Consider the following 27,979-nt stretch of genomic DNA (forward strand, 5'->3'; position numbering starts at 1 on the left):
AGACTGCGACCTTCAGCACGCACTGGGGTGGTTTGCAGCCGAATGTGAAGTGGTTGGGATTACGGCTGTGCGATAGGACTAAAATCTTATAGGTGGCAGATTGGTGCAGTATCAGCAGCAGTAATGCAGCCATTGTACCAGACCATTGTGGTGAAAAGGGGAGCTGAGCTGGAAGGCAAAGTTTTCAATTTACTAGTCGATCGATGTTCCAACCCTCACCTGTGGTTATGATCTGTGCGTAGTGACTCAAAAACAAGATCGCGGATACAAGCAGAAGAAATGAGTTTCCTCCACAGGCTAGCTGGGCAAGAGTGAGGTGCTCTGACATCTGGAGATAGCTTGGTGTAGAATTGCTGCTCCTTTGCATTGAAAGGATATAATTGATGTGGTTTTGTATCTGATAAAGATGCCTCCTGGGCACCTTTCTTTGGAGGTTTCCAGGCATGTTCCAATTGGGAGGAGACCCCAGCATGCCTTGGAATGGAAAATGTTTCTGGGGAGGATGTCTGGAATACCCTGTTTACCCTGCTGCTACCGCGACCAGACCCTGGTTATGCGGAACATAATAAATGGATGGATGATGGATGAATGGCTCCTGCCTGACAACCAGTAAATATTTCAAAACAAAGGAAAGATGTTTCAACTAAAACTTAGATACAGACTATACCTTGACATTTGTAATATAATATTTACTAAAACAAAGTTTTTGTTAGTTCTTCTTTAATGAGGTGTAAAAAGACCTGGTAGGAGCAGAAGCAACTGTATCATAACTGACCTTTTATAAATCACACCATCTCGTGATTGATAATGATGGCCATGTGACAGTGAAAAAAATATTGGTGCTACAGTACCTCCAATTAGAACTGAGTCACTCCTGATGGCATTCACCAAAGGCTGACCTGTTCCCACTGATCCAGACTGGCCTGCAGCGCAGAGAGAACAGAAGAAATAGAAAGCAGGGACAGAAGAGATGGGTAAAAGGAAAGTGAAGAGAGGACACATGCAGAAGAAGGATCACAGGAGAATAAAAGAGTTGTGAGAAAGAAAAAAAGAAAACAAAAGAAAAGAAAAAAGGAGAGGAGCATAGAGGTCAATCGTGACTTGAAAAATTTAAATGGGGAAAGGTACTGCATAGAGATGCTTAAAGGAAACATGTAGAGGCAAACGGAAAACATATATGGGACCACCATCAGCACAGATAAGAGATATTGGATACCACAGCACATTTCCATATAATTCTCTATATGAGTCCCCACAGGGGAACGATATGGCAAAGGAAACTCTTCCCTGGTCTGAATAAGTTGCCTCATCTAGTGGCTATTAACCCGTTAATTACATTATTAGAGACCCAAAGGTCCCATTTGTAAAGTTTGAGAGGCAGCACCCACACAGAAAGCTGGACAGTACCGCCTACGATAACCTCAATAATATTTATTAATATGAGCCCTTTGAGAAAGTGGGTGCTCTAATTGTCACCCACAGGATTTGGAAGAAACATTATGAGGTCTGGAGTTTGGCTTTGCTACTTGCTGGCTACGTGCTGGCCACTATTCTGTATCTTATTAAATCAGAAAATCCAAATATTTGCAACTGCTTCCTGCACAGCTAAGAAAGTCCACAGTCCAGAAAACATACCTCCAAACACAACCATTCTCAACCTACAAATCTGCATATTTTACATCACTGTCAAACATTCTCCAAAGGATATGTTTCATTTGGGAATACCCAACATTTTCCTCTGACCTGATATGTGGTGTGTGGTTTCTGCTGCATAGGGATTGGCTGAGGTGGAGCCACAAATGGACTGGACCAGTGGGCCAGTAACGACGACTGGGCTTGTGGCTGGGCTGAGCAGAGCAGCTTTCAAAGGGCTGATGGAGTTAAAGAGGACAGCAGACAGACACCCTGTGAAACCCAGGGAGGCAAGCAGAGACAACTCCGGATCCAACTCACCAGAGTCTGGAGAGAAAGAGAGAGAGATGATTGATGATGATTTATTAGTACATTTAAACATTTTCAGTGGAGCAATAATAACATAAACCTTCCTTGGATATAACATGTATCACATAAAACATTTTGGTACCTAAAACCCTAACCCATATACTGAGCCAGATCTACCATATTGGCAATCTGGGCACGTGCCCAGGGTCCAGAGAGGGGCCCTCTGTGAGGTATTGATTCACGATCAGTTTTTGTAAGAACAAGTTGAGATTAAAACAGTGGAATTAATTTGTAACTGACCCATGGTCAGATAGCTTGTATCTGCGAGTGTAACATTAGTGTTTGTGGAAATGGAAGCGGCATCCGAAAGCCCAGCGGAGCTGCCAAGACAAAGAATGGATAAGGAAGAGAAAGCTGCAATAAAAAATGTCCCGCTAATAAGTAGCTTTTTCAAAAAAGCAAGAAATGAAGAGGAGGATGTCGAGCTAGCCAGTGTTAGCTTGGAAGTATCGTCTACTCTACCAGCTACGCTCAGGCTCAGTAAGTTAACGTTAGCTAACTTTAGCAAAGAAATGGAAAAAGACAAAGATGACGCTGGTCAGCAAACAGAACGAGATAACTACACCTCAGGCTCAACGGCAGTGGCAGGCACCATCATCGCTTATGAGCCTGCACTATGGGGATTGATGGCAGAGAGAGTCCAGGAGGAAATTCTTCTCAAAGGTATTTCAGCCTTTCAGAATCTGCGGCTAACTATCCAGCATCACAGAGGCTGAATGAGGCCGGCGGAAAGACATGATATTATATTATAATTATATAAAAAATGTATAGCTTTGCTTGTTGCTAGCTGGACTTTGAGGACTTGATGGGCTACATTGCGAAGAAAAAGACAAGAACATAAGAACATATAAAGGTGAAAGCTGTTATGCTATCTGTGAATCAGGAAACGTTGGCTAATATATCATCTGATTGTGTGACCACATAATGAATATTTTTATTTTTATATGCTGTTTGCATAACATGTGTATTGCGTCATTATGGTGTGATAACTGCCATAAACCTGAGTAAGAGTTAGTTTGTCAAGTGCAGTATATATATTGGCTTTTGGAGTGTATGAAGTTACCCAGCTCACTTAGTGACAGTTCTTTTGCAAACTGCACCCAGCAGTGTTGTGGTATGACGTTTGTATCTTCAGTCAGTCATGTTTCAGAATTATTAGTGTGCTTTCTGCTTGGGTAATTTTCAGTGAACACTATTTTGCTATAGTCTTGAGCCATACAATGCCTTGAGATTAATTTATTTTATAATTGTACTGTGATTTGTGATTGAGATGGCAGTACTTGGTTTATTGAACTGGACAGGCAGACTTGCTGATCTGGCCTTGCCATAGGGCCTTGCCCATATATTAATGGCTAAATCAAAGTATGCTGATAAAGACAAATATTTCAAACAAACGTTTATAGTGGGTTTACAGTAGCAGTGCCACACCTGGATCAGGGAAGTCCCACAGCCTCCAATCTTATTAACAACCTATTTCTTAGCCTGTCTCTGAAGGTGCTGTTAAAGAAGAATATAACTAGGTTATGACAAAGTAAATTACAGTGGTGCTATGTCTCCGTTACATATCTGATCTGTTTAACAGGCAGAGGCAGTAAGAAAACAAGAGCAGAGGTATTTTGATAGAATAGTCTGTCATGCTGAGGAAGGTTAAACTGTTCAGGCGGACTCCCAGGTTTAGTTGGATTATATATCTGCAGAGGCAAAAGCTTTATTGTTCAACACTGTGATAAACCTACTGTGTGTAGATATAAGCACGAATGTACATCATACTCAAGAGGTACTAAGTTACTGGGCCAAAGAAGATGTCATATGTATGAGGTGAAAGACTCAGTGGCATCATTTAAGCACCCATAACTTCACGAGAAGAACAAGAAAACATCCTCAAAGATGTTTTGGTTTTTATATGTCTAACAGTATGCGCGCCCTGTTTGGAAAGTTTGAATTGTATTGTGTACACGCTGGATCCAAGCACAGGAGCAGACAACTAGGAAAATGCTTTTTGCTAAGTAACTGATTTGAAGAATTAACAGCAGGTGCACTACTAGCACATTTTGAATGCACTGTTGACCAACATATTGTCTGATTAAAAACTACAGTACATGATGTAAGATTGCTCTGTGGTTGGCACCACAGTGGCATATACAGGCCAATGTTGTGGCAATACTTCTTGTCAATAAAGTGTTTACTTGTAACAAAAGCACCTTTAGTATGTATTGTTTGAAATCCTGCATTGGCTGCAAATCAGTAGGTGTGTTTTGTTTGTTTTGTTGTTTAAAGGCCACAGTGGACACCATCTTTCAAAATTTCAATTTCTGCAATACTTTGGTTGATGACCAAATACCAGCAAAACATATTACATTCTTATCAGCCTGAGCTGTACTTTTTGTTAAGTGCTAAATAGCCCAATGATTAACATTTTGAGATCAAAAACAAAAGAACAAAAATTTTACCTGCTAAACATCAGCATGTTAGTATTATTATTGTAAGTTTGTTAGCATTCTGGGGTATCTAAAAGCACCACTGTGCCACTTACACGCAGACTCTTCTTTTCTGAACAGGGATCGGGGTATTGGGCTTGAGTAAGTAGCTTGATGACTGAAACTCTGTGTAATTAAACTGCATTGTTATATAAAAGTATTTTGCTAACAGGTTTAAGCTGTCATATCAAAAACAAATAGCCTACAGTATCTTACTGTTCATTTTGTAGCATTGATTTCCCCATTGTTTCCTTTATAATGCATATTATAATCTGATGAAAGAAAGCCAAGATATGTTTAGATCTCACTAATGCAGTTAATGTAATTGGACTTGTTGCTATCTGAATTATCATTATTTCTCAAGTCATATGTCTATGTGTATATATAGACCTTCCTTTCTGGTCCACCCATGTCTTGTACCAGGAACTGTGAGTCATGTCGTGTTATATATTTATATTTTCTGTTAAGATATTCTTGCTTTTTCCCTTGCATTAGATGTGCTAATAGGTGGACTGTCTCATCTTAGTGTTGAGAGTGCGTGACATTTACTTTTGTTTATTCTTTACCTGCTATACCTTCTAGATAGCAGCTAACGACTGCTGCGGGGATCCAACCGTCATGATAAACGTTTCCAACACCTCATTGTCTGATGAGGAAAAACATCTCTGAAATGAGTGCACTGCAGCCTGAAAAGCCTTGTCTGGATTTTTGTAGCAGTTTCACTTACCAAGCACTCTGCCAAGAACTAATGATCTGATGCCATTGAATTCTACATCAAATGTCAGGTTAAAGTCCTCTTTGTTGTTCTGGTCAATCTGAAAGAAAATGAAAGGTTTCACCTCAGCATCACTGGAGGGTAAGTAGTTTTTCTCAATTTCTTAAACACTATAAGCAGGCTATTGAACTAAAATTTCAAAACCATAACTCCATTTTTCAAAAACCACACCCATCTACACACAAATCCCTTCATTTCTCATTGCCTACACCATGCAGTCATTGAGAAAGCACTTACATTCAATATTGCTTACTCAATCAGCACAGGTTGAGCTCAATTAGCACTCAGCTACCCAGGTGGAAACACAAACAGTCAAAATTGATAACACACCAATCAGAACCTTCAATAGATAAATAATAATAATAGATAAAAGGGCCAGAGTCAGTTCATTCAGTTTTGGTACAATAGATCTAAGGGGAGACCAGAGACAAGGAAGAGGAGGAGGAGGAGGAGGAGGAAGAGCAGTATGGAGAGGAGGAAGAGGTGAGGGAAGAGGAACAATAGGAGTTGGAGGAGGAGGAGTAGGGAGGAGAGGAGGAGGAGGAGGAGGAGGAGGAGGAGGAGGAGGAAGAGCAGTATGGAGAGGAGGAAGAGGTGAAGGAAGAGGAACAATAGGAGTTGGAGGAGGAGGAGGAGGGAGGAGAGGAGGAGGAGGACAAGAATCTCTGGCCTGTCCCAGACCAAAGACAGGATGCTGGGGCAGAATATTTTTTTGTTTGGTGTGTTGTACTGTACAGCACACTAAGGAAAAAAAATGTGTGCAAATGTGCAAATGTATACATTTGTTATCCTTTTTGTTGTATTCATCGTTTTTGTAGTATTGTTTTGAATTTATCTCACCAGTGTGTACGACTGTGTTGTGCTGTGAGTGTGTGTTTTTGAGGGCTTGTGTTTATGTCTGAGGGCAAAGTTTGGTTTTTCAGCAAGACTGAATGCTTTTGAGTGGAGAGCTTCATTTTGGGTGAGAAGTTGTGGATTTGTGTTTAGTTTTGAGAAAGCGAGGCATCATTTCAAGAAATATGTTTAAGCAATCGAGAAAAACTGTAAAACATAACTCATCTGAAATGCAAAGAATTACACATTTAGGCAGAACAGTTCTTGTGATTTTCCTCATGATTACACAACTTGGTATATGATTTGCTGAGCCTCACCAAAATAACTATTCAACACAAAGCAAAAATGTGCAATATACCAAGATGGGTAGAAATTTTGGCTATTGTACCAACAAGACCTGAGATGAGCATTATTGAGACTGACCCCCCCAAGAAGAACGACATTATCTGTCATTTAAGCCAGTGCCCCAAAACAACATCTGTTTAGATTCAAGTGACAAATTCCTCTAGCAGCCACAGTCAGAGGAGCAAAGGAGGAAGTCAAGGGACTTTATTATAGAGCGACAACGTTGGGGTGGATTGATGGGTCATGTCAGACTTTAATAAGAGAGACTGCTGTTTGTCTCCCACTTCCCGTTTCCAAAGTCAACATTTTTAATGACATAGATCACACAACAACCTTATACCCAGTCTTTAGGTTAGAGTCAACTTAATGAATGCGGTGAATCAACCACAACATGTCTTTGAATCAGGTGCCCCAAGTTACCATAATGTATTAAACAGGGACCTGCCAAACCGAACTATGCATTTTAAGCAGGAGGATATAGTACCCAAAACTAGCAGAAAGAGTCTTATTTTAAAGGTATAAGAAAAAGCACTTTGAGATGTGTATCCAAGTTGCCAATCACATGTTTGTTTCTACGGTTTCACTGCAGCTCAGCCTTTATCATCTGCAGCTCGTCCCTGCTGTCTTCTTATAGCTTCTCCTGCTGGTAGCTGAAGTCAACTGACAGAAAGGATGCTGAGAAAACCAGGGTGACTCAGGGTTTAGTACTGACTGGGAGAAATATTTCCGTCTGTTGTGTGTGTGTTACCTGCACAGAGACGGTGTCTGCAAGTCTGCTGATGGTAACAGCATGTAGCTGTCCATTGGCAAGGTTCCTCACTTTGCTCCTCAGGATGTCAGCATCTTTGCTGCTGTCCAGTCTGTATCTCACCTCCAGCTTGTCTGCACACACAAAACAAAACAACACACTGCTATAGACTCAAACATAGAAGGACAGGCAAATTAAATATTTTTGATACAAAATTTCTCAAAAAACTAACTTTTATTATTATTAGGAAAATCTAACGTACTGTGGAAAAAAACGTGATAAATAATAAAGAACATAGAAATTAGTTCTTCTTGGTCATTATAAAAAATGATGAACAAAATATTAATAACCATTAACGGTTCTTAATCTATACATTGAATATTCAGGATTTTCACTTTCAGTTTTATAAATTCCTAAAAGCCACCCAGTTACTATGTAGCAACAAACAGAACCACTAAAATTGAGAAATATATTTTGTTAAATCTGTCCTTGTACCCGTTGTCCACTTTAACAGAAATGTATTTTTAGAGACCTGGATGTTCCAGGGCAACAGAAGATAATTAATACACAACAAATAATTAAATATTTAGAAGATTAGTGCCAAGTACTGCCAATAATGGTATACAGAATCAAGTTAATTTATGATTGAGGCTGTGTGGATAAGACATACAGGAAAAGGCTGGAAAGCATACTATGTTCCATTTCAAAGTGCAAATGCATAATAGCTACATGTAGAGCAAATCATATCAGCATATCTTCAATTAGAATTAGAATTGTAAATGCATGTTATCCAGGTGAGACCACAGTGTGATGTGACTAGGAAGAAGAGTTTCTATATATACAGTTGAGGCATATAGCGAGAGCAGGGGTGAGTGTTGAAGGACAGAGGTTTTCCCAAGTTCTTGAATCATGCATTATTAATTTTTTCAGCTCTATTAATTTTTTTTAACATTTAACACCTTGACTTTTGTGCAACACACCTATGCGAGGAGAAGAGACAGAGAAAAGTGAGAGGCAGTTTTGCAGTTTGTTCACATGTAATGACCATGATTAACAAGTCACAGGAGGTGTCTCCGCCGCTGGCGTAGAGACTGTCAGAAAGCGTGTAGGTGGTGAATCAGATGATTTCCACATGTCCTTGTTTTCCTACTGAAGTCTTTTAGTTTCAAGAACAGATGTTACATCTGGTCAATCTAAAAAGTAAGATAAAATATTTTTAGCAATTCAGATCTCAACAGTTCTCTAGTTCTCTTAATGCTTTCAAATATAATACATCAAAATGATTTAAAGGGCAATACTTTTCAGTTAACAGTGTATAATGTCCAGCTTGTGCTCCACTAGCGCATTATTAATTGACATTTACAGTATGGGGACAGATGACTGACCTATTGAATAAAGAGAACTCGAAATAGACATTAGGCAAAAACCAAAGTACAATACAATTTTACTTTAACAAAAGAAAGAGGGACAAGAAGTTATCGTTCACCATGATAGATTAGTAAATCCAGTTACATATCTCTTCCAGATTCAGATGCACTAAAACCACCAAAATGATACTTTAAAGTATAAGGCAGCCAATATTTTTTATTGTAAATTAATTTCATAAAAAGACCAAAACCATCAGTGAGTTAATCTGTCTCTCAGTACTTATACAAATACAGATAATAAAACTTTTCTCTGGCACTCAAGCGCATTGGTTCCTACTGACTTCTTTATAAAGAGGCAATGTGGAATTGATTCACTCAGCTTAACAGTCTGGCTCATTGCTGTGTTTTTAATAGTTTTTGGATGACTATATATAGTTTAAAACTTCAGGGTGGTACCTCTACACAGATGCAGCTACACCTTTAATTGCTAACAACACAGCCAAACATCAATCAACCCAGCTGCTCACAGTGTTAGCGCAGAGTTTTATCACCAAAACAAACCTGTTCCTGAGTCTTGATGGGATGCTTCAGTTTTAATGCAGCTGACTGATCGTCATCATGGCAACTCTAATGACCTGCTGGCCATCAGCTTCCTCCAGTCTGGGTTATTAAAACAGCCTCTTCATAGTCTATTTACAGCTAATCTAGGCAGAACCCCGTTTTCAATAGGTTCATCAGCTTAGTTGTCCTTTCCAATTTGAATGACCTGACTTGCCACTCTTCTGGGTGATTAAACACTGAAGTGAATAGCAGCAGAGGAGAGGAGAAATGGATTAAAAGTAAGAATAAGGAGAGCAGAAAAAGAAAACAGAAAGGAGTTAGAGCAGATGAAGAAGAGGGGTGACAGGAAGTTTACTTTAGGAGAAGAGCAAGGACTTACCACAATGTCTTGACTCACATAGCTGTGCCTTCAGTGTGTTGTTGATCAACTAGGACATAATGTAGTAGCTGATGCATAATACAATAAAAATGCAACAAAATATGCCTCTGCTTTGAAAATGCAATAAAACCTGTAATTTTAATGAGGTGCTGGATAACAAGATGTCAGGTTGTTTCATTAATTAGTAATTAGGTATACACTATAATGAATGCAGTCATCAATACAGTAAATCCTACCTTTATGAGGGTTATAATGTTGTTTTTGTTGAAACTGGTCTGAGGTGTTTTTTCAATTGTAGGATTATTTTGAAGGATGTAGTTGTAGATGTAATTTGTGGTGCTGTTTAACTGTATTTTTTATTCTACCCTCAATGATATAAATACTGTGGACAATATAATTGAAATACCTAATTTCAGCTGACAACTGAGTGTACACATACTGTACATTTTCAACTTGTGTTCTTATGTCGACACTGAGGTACGTATCTGAAGTTATTATATTCTCTTTTTCATACGTCATCCTATTAATATTTAAGAAATGTGTCAAACACCTTATGAAGTCAGAAATGTTGGACAATCTTCCATATGACATTATATATATATATATATATATATATATATATATTTTTTTATGTTACCATGTTTTGTTTTGTGTTGAAGTAATTTAATCCAACAGTTAAGATAATATCTTTCTACAGAGCATCACAATTAAGCAAAACAAAGTCAGACAAAAACAAATTGGGAAGTTGTCATATGTCAAACTATTCTTCTTTCATGTTAATTCAGAGAATCTATAGAGCCACTAAACATGAAACCATAATTGCCCCATGAATACTACTGCTACACTGGAGCATCTGTGGAGCTTGTTTACATGGTAAAGAAGGGAGAAAAAAAGCCTCCTTTGTCCACTGGAGAGAAGATTAACTTCATGATGATTCTTAAGGCCAAGTTGTATGATCAAATACAACAGAGTAGCCATCAACAGAGGGAAATAAAGTACAGGTAATGCCTCCTGCAGACTACACGACTTTCAGCGTCGGCTGATCGTCATGCCGTTCACACTACACAACTTGCCGTCTTGAAGTCGTTGTGGCGTTCACACTACGTGACTGATCGGTGACAGGCGGCCGGACAGTACACGAGCTGAGAGCGGCTGTGTCACCCGACGGCTGGTCTCCAAACCACGTTTTGACAAGAAAACACACATGAAATGAGAAAAGGGAAATAACGCCAACCTACACACGAAACAGCTGTTGTTTGTTATTATAAAGATAGAAATTATAAAGACAAACAATATGGGTGAAAGAATGGATTAGCACATACAGGTAGCAGGGATTGTCTGAGCTACAGAGAGAGCTGGAGGTGAGTAAAAAGGGTTTTGCGGTGAAAAAGTAGCTGCTTGCTCTCATTGGCTGGATTCGGCTGACTCTTCCAGATATTTGGCATGCTACATATCTGGCAGACGTCGGCGATGTGTCAGAAATGTGTCGGGGAGCTGTTTTGATGCATTGTTGTGTAGTTCACACGTAACTGGCAACCGCTGATTTACCCCCGATCACAGCCTGATGGTCACCGAGCTCGCCGAGTGGCAAATCGAAAAATCGTGTAGTGTGAACTGGGATTAAGAGGATCTGAGTGCTCACCATGCTTGTTAAGCAGCAGGGCCAGGTACTCTCTGTGGTAGGAGCTGACGTAGAGGAGCAGAGCGGGACTCTGGCTGGTCCTGAACCTCAAGGAGATGTTTTCTGCTCTCAGGGTCATGTCAGAGTAGATGGATGAGGGCAGAGCGCTGCTGTTCCTGTTCAGCTCGTTCAACACCGGCTCCTTCAAGGTGTAACTTACGGATGTTCCTGACTTGAAGCTGGCTGAAACCTCTGCAGGGGGTGAGACAGTGTTACTTCATTTGTAGCTGCTTGGTAAGCAGTTATGTTGAACATGTGGCTAAAATATGAATATCCATTTGAATGAGTGTATATTTTGTATGTCTTCACATTAAGTTCATTTGCCTTTACAGTCTGTACGGTACATGACACCCTCTATCCTTAGACCCTACCCCAAATGTACCTTTAACTGGGGGGGGATCACACTGCAAAAACTAATCTTGCAGGCTACGGGGGCTGTATCACTGATTCATATAAAGTATGTACAGTACCTCAGCAGCACTGACAACATCTACAGTAATTAGTGAACTCATCAGCCGAAGGAAAACCAGATGACAGGTAAAATGCAAAATCTGGCTGTTAATTATAACACAGTCGTGTATCAGAGTTGTGATTTCCGTCACATATATATATACCTGTGGAGCGCCAACAAGCAACACAGCTGGGCTTGTTAATTATTGAATATGAGGCTGTGTTACTGTGCTGATGTGATGACTCAATGTTCCTGTGATAGCTTAAATAACACGAAGTCTAGGTGTCTAGTCTTAAAACAACTTAAAACAACTTCTGACAGAATGTCTCCATAAGGATGCCCAACAGACTGACTTTACAGAAAGTAATATGAGAAACATTTGTTGCTTTCTATTTTAGTATCATATGATTTTAAAAGTCAAAAATATTATTGAAGAAATTCTCTGTTTCTGCACTAAATAGACAATGATGGTGGAAAACCTCTTAAATAAAAACGTTGGAAAACGTTATTACATTATATTAACCTTCGTATTTACCATCAATATTAGAAAAGTAATTGGACAGACTAATAATTTGTAACTACAATATGAATTAGAAATATTCTGACACATTCAGGCATGCTATAAACATAGAAGAGAAATTATATTCTATCAAGTACACCACATATGATTAGCAGCTGTGTACACAGTGGTGCAGTGTGCACAGAATGACTTTAGGGCTCCTGTATACAGTATATGTGTATATTAGCTCTTTAATGTGTCTCTCCTTGTAATTGTGTATGTGGTTTATTTATAGACCACTTTCAGGTGCTGTAATACATATTCAGATGTTGGAGGTCAGCTGCTGTCTTCATGGTTCAGTTCTACATTTTACCATGGACTGAACTCTCCTTCTATAAATAAATTTGCATTCAGATAATGCCAGTTTGTAAGGTAGCTAACTGTGGTATCGGCTTCCTCCTAAACTTCAATACCTAGAATTTGTTACAGCATTCAATAAGGCCCCAATATCCCCAACATTTCCCACCAGCTCACTGTTAAAGTTTTGAAACTCAACTGTGCAGATTTTGGAAGTTGGGTTCACTATAAATTCTAACTTTAGCTATGATAAATTGTAGCTATAGCTGCATTTCAACATTGCTTACCTGAGTTCTCAAATTACCACTCATACAGATTTTCACAAGACTATAAAACGATGGATAAGAGCTCAAGACAAATCTTCTTTATCAGAATGTTTCTGTATTGACCTACACAAACACCATGCCAATGTTTTCACATTGGCTATTTCTTCTGGTGTCTTGTTTTTCATTTAGCCATTATTTCGACATATCTACTTCTGAAGTGTGTCTCCATTGTGGCACCAGGTGCTGCAGCAAGATTAGTGATCCATACCTCTGTCGCAGAAGGCTCCAGTGTAAGCAGAAGGGCCGCAGTCACAGGAAAAGCTGTTGGGTCTCTCCACACAGCGACCCTGGTTCTGGCAGAGTGAGCCATAGCTGCTGCAGTGGCCTGGACATCCTGCCTGAACCCCGGGGGTGATCTTTGCTCTCTCCTCCAGGTCCAGGGTGATGCCATTGAGCTGTAGAGAGCGAATACAACCCCGAAAACCCTTCTGCCTGGACGCTGTGCCTCCTGAAGACACACACAAAAGATAAACCAGCATACTTGAAGGCGTTTTTTCTTATATTTCTGTGTAGGCTACACAAATCCTCATATTTAAGAAGCTGGAACCAGAGAATGTCTGTGAAAATGCGTTTTTTGCTTGATATATGAAGCAATTATTCTATTATCAACATTTTTGTAATTAATTTTTGATAAACTAATCGATTAATTGGCTATTATGTCAGCAGTACATACTGTATGTTTGAATCACCCTTTTCCAGTTTGCACTTTTTCAAAGCTGATGCTTCTATTGCCAGTAACTGATACTTTGAGCAAACATGTTTATTCAGCCTAATTGTGACGATTTAAACAATTCTCCATCATATTGTTTTGAACTGAATTGGTGAGCTTGTGGAAACATTTTGATCTTTGGACAAAATAATGAAACCCACTCAAATGTTCTTTTTGCTGTGGGTTACAGCAGCTCATTATAGGATCATACTTTGTTTTTGCATGTTTTAGCTCAGCAACAAATCATGATTACTTTATATTACAGCTGACCTTTTTTCAAAGCAAAGTGTAGGGTTTCATGCTTTTAAAAGCATTTCCTACTTTCCAGGCAGCCATTCATTTGCTTACATTTCTGAACAATATGAAAGCCGACCTTGTAACTTCCTCTTGTTGTGTAATCCATCACAGTGAATATCAAGTCTTAATTATTTTCAATTTACAAGTTCCTTTAATGTTGCATGCCAATGCAGCTTAAGTGCAGATTGATTTGAAAGGTCTGCACCGCTTAACCTCATAGCAGTGATATAACTTTATCAAAAATAAATGCATGTTCTCTATAATGGATTAACCCAAGCATGTTTTAAAAGTCTTTCATACTGTACAAAAATGAATAGAAAGCAAATCACATCATCTATATGATCAACTGTGGAGCAACCCAGACTGATACCTGATTTTAATATTAACATCTGAATATACTTTGTGCCTCCAGACAGATTTGTCACCACACTCATAGCGAATTTTTAAAATGATGAGGTGATGAAACACAGTGAAACCCAAACAGGCAGGTGAGAAATTCAAGGAGTTGATTTTTACTGGCTGTTTGCCAGCTGAGCACCATGCTGATTGTTGATATCTGGAAAGTTGGCGAGCTGTCAATCTGTCTGACAGTCTGCTTGTCCTGCCTGGCTGGCTGACTGTGACAGGAAAACATTTTCCCCTTTCTAGGGCAGAATTTAAACTCCAAAAGTTTTTGTTTTCTGACTTCTTGCATTACAACCTCCAACTGTCCTCAGAGTTCAGGCTCTGCAACATTATAATTGTCTCAGAGTGCCAAACTGGCAACCTCAAGACTGTTATGATGAGATAAACAGCTTTCCAGGACTGCAGAGATGATGAGGTTCATATCAGGGCCTGGAGTTTCATCAGAAGCTGTCAGGAAAGGACTACCTTAACTAATGTGTTCAAACACTGTACCAAGGTTATTGCAAGGAAACTGACCACTGTAAAAGCAACTTTTCACTGCATGGCCCTAAAGCGTTTTTCTATCAACTTGTGAGGATTTTCTCTCAGTCCATTAAGGTACTACTTCCATAAACTCTGTACCTCACATTGCTAAGGTTTAGGAACAAGGATTGTTATAGGCTGATTGATCTCACTTAAATCTGTCAGTTTCAACGGGGATCAATAACCAGAGACAGCACTGCAATATGTTCCCTGTGTGAATTGGGATGGGAAGCAGAGCTTTAATGCAGAGTTTTGCTGAAGGGTTTAGATTCTGTTACTATCTGCTTTCTTCAGGAGGCTCAGAAGAAACAAAGATGTAAAATTTCCAGCCTCCCTGAGGTCAATGAAAATGTCTCGTACAAGCCGTTTTTTGTGTGGTATGTGGGTGAAAGAGAGAAGGACACAGAGTGCGTAAAAGAAAGAAAGTGAGAGGAAAGCAGAGACAGAATTTTATAACAATTCAAGAGGTCTTGAAGTGTACAATAAGAAAAAGCCTGACAGCCACTACCGCCAGCACTCTGCGATAATAACAGATACCACATGGTTCTCATGGAAGGCAGAAATGGAGGAAAGGTTAGTGGAAATGTATCCATGACTGCTGATGTATCTTAAGAAATTATATGTATGGTCAAAGAGATGTTGTAAATATTATATAGTTTTTTTTTCCTTTGTTGAAGTCTAAAAAGGCAGCTTTTAATAGCATTTTAAGTGTGCGCAGTAGCCCTACAGGAACACACTACACGCACAGACACACACACCTATAAATAACTGGCTGTTCAGCTGCAGGTGGATGTGCCCATCAGCAGGAGCCTCCTGCGTGGCAGCAGGGAGCTCGTCAAGGCGAAGTGATGCCTCTTTAACGTTACGCTCAGCTCGAATGCGATGCCACCTGTTGTCGTTCAGCGGGAAGTCAGCCTTCACACGAACCTCCAGCGGACCGTTACCCACGTCAAAGGAGAAGAGGACCTCAGTGGAGGCTGCATCAGGGAAGGAAGAAAATCAAGATTTACTGTACATATTCAACAAAGTCCCTTCTGAGCACTCATACATTCTGTCTTCTGTCTCTCCCTGCAGCTTGTTCTCCACTTGTTCCACCTGTAGACAGGCCAGGTGTTGGCCAGTGATCTGCTATCAGCACACACGCACACACACAAGGGGTGTGCTCAGGCAAAGATACAGTATGCACAGGGTATGATTTGAGTTGTAGCTGTTGTTTTTATCATTTCCTAATTGCTGATCGTATATTTATCTATATTTGTAAAGCAAAACCTACAGTAGGTCTGACCCCCAATAGTCGAAGAATCGATGCTTTGATGGAAGGAGCCTGATTGGCAATCTCACAGTTGATGCTTCGCAGTGAAACAAGGATCATGCCATTTTGGCGATATGGGGGTGCTCAACGTCTGATTTTACATAGAACCACCACTTTTCTCGGCAATAAGTTAATATACAGCCTATTACAATATACATTTCAACGTTTAATGCTGTAAATAAACATGTAAAAAGAATAAAGCTTCCAATAAATGTTTTTAAAGTGCATAAATAAATCCAAAATTGTAACCCTAACCATGGGCGTAGCGTGTGTGGTGGCGAAAGAGGAACACTAGCTGAAGAGACTGAGACCCTCACTGGTGCTTTGCCGAGTTGTCCACACCTCGCGGGACTTTTGGATGATTTATCACCATTGATGAACCACACAAAGAATATTTTATCATTTTTAAATAGCCGGCTACTTGAAATACACCCGCAAGGAACTGCGACGTGCATGCAGTTGTCGGCAGCACGGCATGCACGTGAAACTCACACATGACTGGTGAATGACAGGCGAGAGAGAGAGAGAGAGAGAAAAGGGTCAACAAAAAGCCTCAGTTTAGCTGGAAATTTACAGCGTAATTTGAATGAATAGAGAATGCAGCTCTACTGTGTGTCTCAAACCCCCTCTTGTTACCCTTTTACCAAGGATCAAGCTCACTCCGAAGCCCTTATAAACCATCTGTGGAATAAAAATATGAAGAGATTTTTGTAGAGCCAGTTGACACATTGACACATGAAGTCTACTTTGATAATATATGCAAACTAAAGTAATGTATCACTCAAGAAAGCAAACACAAACTGACACCTACAAGCTCATACAGATGTCACTCTAAAGAGCAGTTGTCATAACAAGCGCTTACAGTGACAGCAGGAAATCTAAACAGCTGTAGATATGACAGCTACAAAGATAAAACACTATTTTAGGTAGTTTTTACAGCAACCAGCTACAAGGACGCCATGCTATTCACCAGCTACATTCAGTGAGTTTACATGCTGTCAACCTGAGTTCTTAATTATCATTGCAAAATTTCTGCTGGATATATTCTGGGGACAAATGCATGTTTCCTGATCCACAAATGTAATGCCTTTCTCACTTTTGAATTCCCACATGAATGCTTTGAGAAGTCAGCCTTGTTTTACCCCAGAACTTAAATGCAACATGCATTTGTGGATAAGAGGCTGGGAAAAGGTTCTCAAAACTCCAAACAAAGGTAATTATAGTTTTTAATTTTTCATCAGTTTCTATATTAATTTCGTTTTGACTTTTTGTTTTTAATTTCAGTTTAGTTTTAATTAGTTTTTAACGTGGGTTTGCTAGTTTAGTTTAGTTTTTATTTTTGGAAAATGCTTTTATTAGTTTTAGTGTTAGTTTTTAACATTAAAATACAAGCACAACCATAAATATCTGTGAAAAGGTGTGAAAAGGGACACCCTTTGTTAAGCTTGTACAAACACTAATAAAAAAAAATACACACACACACACACACACACACACACACGTGCTGGTCATATAATTAGAATATCATCAAAATGTTGATTTATTTCAGTAATTCCATTAAAAAAGTGAAACATGTATAATGTATACATTCATTCCACACAGACTGATATATTTCAAGTGTTCATTCCTTTTAATTTTGATGATTATAACTGACAACTAATGAAAACCCCAAAATCAGAATCTCAGAAAATTAGAATATTGTAAAAATGGTTCAATATTGAAGACACCTGGTGCCACACTCTAATCAGCTAATTAACTCAAAACACCTGCAAAGGCCTTTAAATGGCCTCTCAGTCTAGTTCTGCAGGCTACACAATCATGGGGAAGACTGCTGACTTGACAGCTGTCCAAAAGACGACCATTGACACCTTGCACAAGGAGGGCAAGACACAAAAGGTCATTGCTAAAGAGGCTGGCTGTTCACAGAGCTCTGTGTCCAAGCACATTAATAGAGAGGTGAAGGGAAGGAAAAGATGTGGTAGAAAAAAATGTACAAGCTATAGGGATAACCGCACCCTGGAGAGGATTGTGAAACAAAACCCATTAAAAAATGTGGGGGAGATTCACAAAGAGTGGACTGCAGCTGGAGTCAGTGCTTCAAGAACCACCACGCACAGACGTATGCAGGACATAGGTTTCAGCTGTCGCATTCCTTGTGTCAAGCCACTCTTGAACAAGACATATATTAAGACATATATTATAATATTCTTTGTGGGGTTCATCAATGGTGATAAATGATTCGAAGTATATATTTTATGAACATTTACAGTCTTTTATATTTTAATACACTTAGTAGAAGTGCCATTTCTTGACATTCAGTAAATATATGTATCAAACGCAGTTATCAGCGTTTGATCAATGAGCACAGCAAAGTGTCTGAGAAGGACCTAAAGAGGTGGATGCATAATTTGGCAGAAAATTTTTTTTAGGCTACCTGCCGAAATTTGCATCCATCTGTTTTCTCAACATAAATGACCGTTATCACCCGCGAGGTGCATACAATTCTCGGCAGGCAGGCAGAATCCTATAAAATAAATAAATGAAAACTAAGGACATGTACTCTTTCATTTTAGTTCGTTTTAGTTAGTTTTGCAAACCTACAACACAGTTTTAGTTATCGTTTTTTTGTAAAGCTCGTTTTTCTTTTTCTTTCAGTTAATAACAATGTTTTTTCATATCTACTTTTTGTTATTTCATTCATCTTCATTAACGATTATAACCTTGCAAACACGGCGTTAACTCAGTCCACATGTGTCAGGTGATCTGTGCCCACACATTCAACAATCTGTAAATAAATTATCATTAATATGCACAGCAACACAGCAAGCTTTTCTTTCAAACTGTTATTTGATAAATGATCTTGAAGTTGGAAATAATTACAAACTGACATTTACTCAAGTTGAGTTGTATTCATTTGTAAAATAGTTTTACATTTATTCAAATTAGTTGGTATTTATTTGTGGATTGGAACATGCATTTGTGAACACCATAAATTACTCCCAAACAGTCAACAGTCACAAATTTAAAAATGTTGTTTTTATTTTTTTCTCTCCATATTTTTATGTATTAAATTAATTAATATATTTAACTGGGATTCTGATTGGTTTCTTACATGTGTGCATATGCAGGAAAAAGTATGTCTGTGGCAGCAGTGTGATAGGACAAAAGTAAACATTATTACTCCAAGCTGTGTGTCTTTGTATATTTACATTCAAAGTCTTACTAAAACAAACAGATACTTAAATAAATAAGTCAAAAACTCAGATATAAGCACTGAAGAGGCCTTTCAAGGTTCAAGGGGAGAAATCAATTGCAACCTTAATCCTTATTTCCTAGGTAATTTACTTTGTGAGTAACGTGTACGTCTGTCAAGACCAACTACAATGGTACATTAGTCTTCTTTGGCAAACACATAAAAAAAGACAACACTTTATCAAGAGCTGTTGTCACAAACGACAGCTACAACAGACACAGTATGTGAACTATCATAAAATGTTATAGTATAATGATATTTCAACACCAATACACAACAATGATAGAGAGAACTATCAACTCTGTTGGTTATAAAGGAAATGTATTGCAGCCAGACCAATGCCACTGAAGTGATTTCCCTGAGGAAGGAAAATATATGGCGGTATTTTTTTTACGGTTGAGAAGGAGGAGATGTGGAGTTCAATCCAGTTGAGAACCTGAAAGTTTGACTTACAGTTGAGTTCGATCCGAATGAAGTCTTTGATGCCCAAGTTTTCCAGGAAGACACCAGAGGATGAAGTGGTTTTGAAAAAGAAGGAGATGTCTGCGCTCAGCTCTCCGTGGAATGTGGGAAAGTGGAGGTACGACGTCTCCTTGTCAAAAAATGCAGCGTTCCAGACATTTTCTGCAAAGAAATGAGACCATATTAATCAAGGTCTTGAAATTACAATTGTAAATTAGGGGAGTGTTTAAATGTTGCAAATGTATATAATAGAGTCATGACACACAAGCGTCATTTCAAAACTAGACTTACTGTCTCCATGGCAACGGAGATGCCCCACCCTGTAGGCGCTTTCGGAGCCAGGCCTCTGGACGTCACCCAGCACCAAAGATCTGACAGGGAGGGTCTCCTTATGGGTCAGTAGGCCTGAGTCATTCAACCTGGAAGGTAGGGGAAAGGACAAAGCACAAGAAGGAGAGGAAGAAGCTGAATTGAAAAAGGAAGCCAAAGGCTAGAGGAACAAAAGAAGAGGAGAGCTAAGAAAGAGAAAGCAGAGCATAAGAAGTAGTGTTATCATCATGATCAGGGAGAAAAAAGGGAAATTCATCATCACTATTTCCACCAGCAATAAAACTCACATAAAATAATGTGAGAGTGTACTGAGCATTGCAAACATAACCATTAGTATACATTACCTGTCTACGAGTACATTTGATTTAGTATCCTACGGTATTCTTATGAATAACATTTTTAAATCAACAGTGTTGTTGTTATCTTGTTTTTGTTGAGATAAGTAAATATACAATACCACTCAGTGCGGTCAGCATCGCAGTTGCAGTGATGTTTGGGGTCCACGCAGTTCTCCTGCAGGCCGCATGCGCACTGCTGGCTGCCGGGTGAAGCCCCACCCCAATAAGTCTGCACCTGTCCTACACCTGGACCCCCTACCCACCAGCTGAGTGGAGGGCCGTCTGCAACACAAAAATACATAACATTTGTGTCACTTGTCAGGGCACTGTACTTCCCCAGCGTTAAGCGTTACTGCAACACGCCTAATCTAAACCTAAAATGTAATGATTATAGATCCCTACCAGACATGTTTTAAGACATCTAAAAACACTCTGCTTGGAGTAATCTGTCTACTATGACTTTTCCACAAAAAGTTACCATTTAAATTCAAGCACGTCTACCTAATTGTAAAATGCAGAATCGACAAATGTGCAAATATTGTTCATTTGACAAATTCTGTGATTAATAAATGTAAAATAATAAACCACAATAATGATTATTTAACATTTCTTAACAGGCTTTCTGATCACAATATACACAAATTTATCAGGTACATTTAGGAGACCTATTATGCTTTTCCATTTCTTTTTTATGATTTATCGACAATGTTACAATGTTCATGTTAAACATGGTCAACGCTTCAAATAATGAGGTTAAAATATCTAAAAGAAATCCCTGTGAGCCAAAACCTCAGATTTCCTCCTGTTCTGAACGCTCTGTTTTGAGCTGCTTTTTGTACCAACAGCTCGGTTCCATATAGGGTCATTTGCTCCCTCAGTCTGGGCCTTTCCGAAACTGCTTGCTACTCCTCCCTACCTACTTCCACTCTGTTTGCGCGTTCATGCGGAGGGTGCACCACATTGAGTGCCATCCGAAACAACTGAGGGCGGAGTGGTAGTGGGTTGTTAAACACTCAAATGCCAAGTAAGCACCGATTCTGGCTTGTTGAAGGTGTGTAACACCCTTTGCTGCACGATGGGGGACCTCACCTTCCGTGTGACTTCGCCGGTTAACATGTAGGATTTTTTAATTCTGAATCACCATTCACAGGTAAACAACATTGTGTATAATAAAAAAATACAAAGGTTGTTTTTATTGAATCGTAAGCCTATTCATCTTATATGAAAATCTTCAGCCAAAACAAAATAGCCTACAGTAAACAACAGAACAATAGAACATGACACAACGGGATACACAGTGGGATCACATAACAAGCAACAAAGGAATTAAAGAAAAATAGTTAAGTCTTTATACAACTGTTTTAAATTCTTCAGACTATATAATTCTTCAATATAATATCTGATTTATATTGAAATGTTGTATTAGTGAATGTAATATTTTTCATATAAGACAGAGGTTTAAATATATAGCCTAAGCTTTCTTTACAATGAATATAAATCTTTTCATAAAAGAATATAGCCTAATTTATTTTTTGTGATGTCTAAAGTCACATTCTTAAAGAAATATTCAGCACAAACAGAAACACGGAATAAATGACAAAATGCTTTCAGTTTTGTTATTGCGAAAAAACAACAACTGTAAAATAAAAGTAAATAAACTGTTGTTTATTTCATACAGGTATTGTAGCAGTCAGTAGGCCTAGGCTGCAGCTGTAACGTCAGATCCTATTTACGCTGGGGGGAGAGGGTAGTTCGTCCAAAACCCTAGGTAGTTCAATTTGGCTGTGAGGGTGACTCTGACCAGAGTGGAAGTGGCGAGGGTCTAGTTTCGGAAAGGCTCTCTGTCTGTATCGCTCAGCAGCAAAAACAGCCTGGTAACATGCTTCAGGTCTTGGCCAATCAGAAGACAGAGGGCTTTGTGAGGGGGGGGCTTAAAGAGACAGGAGCATCTGCAGCTTGTTTCAGATAGGGACTGAAATGAAGGCCTACATGAAGAGCCAGTATAAGATAGAAAATGCTTCTTTTCTTTAACTTTAAATCATGCAAAGCTACCATACAGGAGTCACATAACTTCAATATAGGACTGGAAAAGCAGTATAATAGTTCTCCTTTAAACTAATGCAATCTAATACAACACTCCTGGAATAAATCCAACCATGATGAAATCATCAGGGCTATTTTCTCAGACTTTAGAAAGCCACAGAAGACATTTTACAACTGTTTGCAGAGGCTGAGTAGTACTCTCCAACATAATGTGTAAAAATTAGTAGAATGGACATCTTAAGATTATGCACAATTTTATTTGGAGTAGATTGCATCATCAGTGACATAGACTACAGCAGTGTCCTTCCCTGTGTTTATCATCAAAGTTTGTCAAGAGCCAACTTACTCATTTTGGAGAATTCCCTCCCAGTTCCTACTCCAATTTCCTTTGTAGGATTGAATGTGGTGTCACAGAATATCAACAAGATTTACCCGGTGTGTTGAGTAGGCGTGACTTCCTGCAGTGGTAAGTCACTTCCTGTTCGCAGTGCTCTGAATGACTAATGATGGCCGCCAGCTGCTCCTCCTCAGATGCATATTCAAAGTAAGCTGAGTGCTGATCCTTTCCTGGCGACGGTCTGACTCTGGTCAGTTCTGTGTTATTGTGTTGGATCACCATCCATGTTATGTCATCTGGTAGACAGAGAAAAAAGGAATAAGGAGAAAAAAATCACAGCATGAATTTTGTATATATTGTAAATTTTCCCTTTAAGATGTTTTACTCTGCAGAACTGACAGACAGAAAAAGAGGCAAGATGAAAGAGAGAGAGGGTGTCTGTTTGATGTGTGTGTCAGCTACCTGTCATGTTGCAGTATATTAGCTGTGGTCTGATGGGTCCGCTGCCATCCACGTCAATGTTATAATACCCTGACGTGTTGCCTTTGTGTTTGTACGCCTCACAGGACTGCTCGTATATCGCTGAGGAGAGAGAGACAAACACACAGCTTCATTGTCACCATAACAACATCACATGTATTTATGTATACATTATCTTTACTTTTGTGTGCTGTTTGGTTGAAAACTGCATTGGAAGTGCATTCACAGTGGAGATGAAAAGAGACTGTCTCAGACTTTTCCAATGCTTCTTCCTACAACAAATCCATACTGACACTCCTCTCCACAATTATCCTTTAGTACAAGGCACAATATAATATTAAATAAAAACCTGTAATTCAGTTTAAATTTTTTAAGGCAAATGCATTCTGCTTTAACATTTTATGCTGGCATACTGTAGCCAAAGTATTCACTGTGAACCCACCTGCTGACACCACTTCTTCATCTCCTTTTCTATTTTCCTTTTCACCCTTCTTTCCAAGTGAAGTACTAACCCTGGTTACCTTCCACCGCCCAACCACTTGACCTCTTGATCCAATGCCCTCTCACTTTCTTCAGTCTATTGCTCCCGACTTCCTTCCTTTCCTCACCCACCTCATCAATACCTGATTGACAACTTTAACAATGGTTGAAATGCACTCATTGTAAGTACCTTTGGATAGAGGTGTCCACTAAATAAATGTATTATAAAATGTAATTTAATATATGTAAGAAAAAACAAACAATTAGAATACACCTCAGGGGGAATTTATTGAGCCAGGCTAAGGAATAATGTGGCACATAACCCCCCTGAAACCATGTGTCCTCTTTATACTATACTGTGTTTGTACTGATTAAACAAACAAGATAAATAGTGTTAATTAGAGTTGCTGTTAGGTAGATTTTGTTACTTTTGGACAGAGCTAGGCTAGCAGTTTCCACCTGTTTCCACTCTTTATGCTAAACTAAGCTAACCCGCTGCTTGCTGTAGCTTCATACTTAAAAGACAGGTGTGAGAGTGTTATCATTCTCCTCGTGTAACACTAAGAAAGAAATCCGATATAGTTCCCTCTGTCTGTAGCCCCCCCTGTTTGGCCTGTATGGTAATGAATTGACGATGCTCAGTAGGGCTGAGATTCTCACACAGAACACCAAATACATTAAGGTCATCTTGACATGCAAACAGGGCTGCTAAAGATGTCTATGACTGATATTTATCTGATGTATTGCAATTAAAAAATTGAATAAATGGGTTTGAATGCACCACCATTTCTATGTAATTAATTTGAAGTATCATTATTCATTTAGAAAAATTTAAGTAAAAAGAACGTGTAGACTTACAAACAAACATACCGTCATATTTTGCTCAAAAGGATTGGATGGTGAGAAGACATCTTTCTCTAAAGTATCTGCTTTGGTGATGAAATTGGACTATTAATGAAGAGTATCTTTAAAGTAGAGCCATATAATGTTATTTCTTAATTGTCCCTCTCTTTTAACCTTTCTAGCTGTCTTTATCTTCCTCTCTTGTTTTTACTTCCCCTCTCCCTCTTTTCAAATGGTTTCCTCAGGACTGAGACTGCTCAACTGTCGCACAGAAAATGACTGCCAGAAAGAGGTTTGATCTTAGCCTGACCCTTGTGCCACAGCAATGTGTGCAGGGACCTCAAGTTAAAAGCAGCAGGTTGTCTCATTACAGGAAACATGTGAACACGAGTGCAAACACACACACACATGTAGGTGTTTGTGACCTTTAAACAACAACAACCAGCAAAGCTTCGTGCCCTTACAGCTTTGACAGGTGGCTCCGCTGTAGCCGGTGCTGGAGCAGTTACAGTGGAAGGTGCTCCATGACTGACTGCAGCTGCCTCCATGTTCACAATGACTCGGAGAACACCTAAGTGACAAATAAAATAGTAGATATTTAGACTTCCCAATCCAAATAATCCCCTCAATCTTTCGTTCTGTTAAAGAGGCACCTTCAGTTTAACTTTATTGCTCATGACTTACATACATATTCTTTCAAGCCAACTTCGGAACAGAAACAATGTAAGACAACCAACAAGTGGATGACCAGTGGTGGGAAGTACATTTACTCAAGCACTTGTACTTTACATTAGTGTTTATTAATTTGATAACTTATACTTCTTGTTACTTCTTGTTTCTGGCTGTACTGCCTAATATATCAAGTATATGTCACCCAGTGCAACGTTATGATGTTATTACATGACAACAGGGTTACAATATATGACATGAAGCTATAAGCAATATCTTAATAGGCTTTGGTTAGACTTTTCTTTTGTTGTTGGATTTATCTTTTGAAAGAATTTGTTAATAATTATAAATAATAAAATGCTTATACTTTAATCCAGTTGGGCAGTCATAATGAAACTTAAAAAAAATAAACAGCGGCTTTGTAATTTCAAGGGCTTTTCTTCCTAAACGCTTCACACTTCTAATTGTTTGGTACATCTGACTTTATGAATATAGGATTGAGTGGGAAATGCAGAGGGAGTAAAAGCTATTTTGATTCTCCTTGTCCTTCCTTCCACAGCAGATGATGGACAGCACTTAGTCCCCATGAATGAATATGTGTAACTACGTGTTTGAGGCAGTGTGAAGTGTAAGTGCTCAGAAAAGTGTCCCTATACCAATAACGGCTGAGGCGAAGGCACTCCTAAATGTTCCTGTCATTGTAAACATCTTTCTGAGAACGCTGAATGGAAGAAAGTTCTTGTCTTCTGTGGACTTGACTTGAAAGATTCCTGTTGATCAACAGTGGTTTCTCTGATGGGAAAATAATCTTGGTGTTATTATTTTACTTCATGGACACTTTTATCATGGGCTGTGGCATCCAAAATACACACAGTGAAACAAGTTTGAGAAAACTTTGTTGCTGTTGGACTTTGTCCATCTAAATGTCAACACTGTGTTAGAACTGAGCTGGGGGCTAACAAAGGGTTAAGACATGGGAAACAGTGAGAGGAAAAAGAGAAAATTATGGAGATACAGTAGAGAAAGAGGGAGAGAGAAATCCAGAAAGGGGGATTAGGTTAAGTGCAAGATTGAAGGAGGGGAAGGAGGGTGGGAGCAACAAACGGGATATAGGTTGGGATGAATGGAGCTCAGCGGCAACTGGGTAAACATATTTGGAAGGGGAAATTAGGTCAGTGAATTGTGACTGCAGAGAGACTGAGAGAGAAAGAGAGAGCAGCATGTATTTTTAATCTTTCAGTCAGTGGGAAATACGCTGTTAGAAAAATCCTTAGTCAGCAGGCTTGTCAGATTTTTAGCACCTATTTCTTTGCTTTCCTTTTATCTAAAAGTAAGTCAGAATGGAGGCAGGTGCAGTACGTTGTATTAACTCTGCTACCTTTTGCTTTTAAATATATGCATTATAAACTCTGGCAGTCGATTGTTGCCTCGCTTATCTGCAAATGTGCATATCTTGCAGAGCGTGTCTTTTTTTCCCTGAGACTGATAAATTCACCAGTCAAGCAGTGCTTATTTCAGGAAAGTACACGGTAGGTTGAAGGTGAGGGGTTGGAGAAGTGCAAGTCAATCTTTCAAGCTGACATTTTATTGAAACAAAAGCTGCTCAGAAGATAATATGTATGTCATATACAAGTGGGCTGTAATGATTTCGAAAAAGGTCTAATGTCATGTAATGTCTGAGAGCAATGTGTTATTTCTCACACACAACACAACATTAAAATGACACAATGGAGCATGACTTGACATTTTCTGCAATACAGACAGAGAAAAAAGACATATTAGAAGCCACAGTTTATCCAGTATTTAATAATACAAAAGTGTCTAAAATATTGATTCTGTCCAACGGTGATATTGGATTTTTCAGTGTACACTATCTGTGTTGGCTCAACAAAGTCCCCAGCATATGACTCTATATGCTTATAAAATTTGATGTCCATCAAAGTTGAGTCACCAAGATTTTTTAAAATTGTGTTTAACTTTACTTTGATCTTCTTCTGCTATTTATTGCTATTAGTATCTAAAATGCACAAGTTAATCACAAACAGATGCACAAATACAGTTAAGAACAAAATCATAATTAACCAGCAGCTTCATTTGAGGTCAAATTCCCACGTTAGGTAATTTGGTGTTTCTGACTTGAGTTAAGGAAATACTCTGTATTGTGCTTTAATCACACAGTAGAACAAAAGTTTATATAGGACACTTTGAAATTGGTTTTCCCCATGGGAATAATCTGCCGCTCTTGAAAAGACCAGAACATACAAAACATCAACATAAGCAAGATGGTGTCAATATTGCCAATACATTCTTTCCACTGACACAATTTCGCAAAAATATTTCCCAACCTAATCACACACAAAGACATAAAGCCTACCAACACTAAATGTTGTATGTATGTGTGTGTGTCTCCTGGACAGTGTATCTCTGTAACAGTCCATTCGATACTGTACCACTGCTTCTCACAAATAAATGGCATTTTGAAGAAACAAAGAAAACAAAACCACATGTCATCTTAGAGAGAGAAAGCTGCACCTTATATGATGCAAGACAGACAAAAATAACTGGATTGTTTTCTTAACAAGGAAACAGTTTGGGACACATTGAGACTGGAACACTGTTGCCATAATTACTTCTGTATTCAATCCACTGCTGTCTAATAATCCAGTCACAGAGCCTTCAGAGGGAGATTAACTGAGGT

The 27,979-nt window shown here is 38.9% G+C and overlaps 1 protein-coding gene across 1 annotated transcript in view; it reads right to left on the minus strand.

The window, feature by feature from the left end:
• The window catches only part of LOC119917440 (contactin-associated protein-like 4), an 85,560-nt gene that overhangs the window by 5,273 nt on the left and 52,308 nt on the right, over positions 1–27,979 (minus strand). The window contains exons 11-23 of the mRNA XM_038737765.1: positions 25,077–25,183; positions 23,272–23,391; positions 22,905–23,105; positions 20,549–20,711; positions 20,053–20,180; positions 19,753–19,923; positions 15,493–15,711; positions 13,010–13,249; positions 11,130–11,360; positions 7,181–7,314; positions 5,206–5,293; positions 1,744–1,959; positions 852–923 (exon numbers count right to left, since the gene is read on the minus strand). Of these exons, the coding sequence (XP_038593693.1) occupies positions 852–923; positions 1,744–1,959; positions 5,206–5,293; positions 7,181–7,314; positions 11,130–11,360; positions 13,010–13,249; positions 15,493–15,711; positions 19,753–19,923; positions 20,053–20,180; positions 20,549–20,711; positions 22,905–23,105; positions 23,272–23,391; positions 25,077–25,183 (2,090 nt within the window). The remainder of the gene's footprint in view (positions 1–851; positions 924–1,743; positions 1,960–5,205; positions 5,294–7,180; positions 7,315–11,129; positions 11,361–13,009; positions 13,250–15,492; positions 15,712–19,752; positions 19,924–20,052; positions 20,181–20,548; positions 20,712–22,904; positions 23,106–23,271; positions 23,392–25,076; positions 25,184–27,979) is intronic.

Source organism: Micropterus salmoides, unplaced genomic scaffold (assembly GCF_014851395.1).
Source record: "Micropterus salmoides isolate LMB-PRFRI ecotype aquatic unplaced genomic scaffold, ASM1485139v1 Ms_hic_scaffold_22, whole genome shotgun sequence".
NCBI classification, from domain to species: domain Eukaryota; kingdom Metazoa; phylum Chordata; class Actinopteri; order Centrarchiformes; family Centrarchidae; genus Micropterus; species Micropterus salmoides.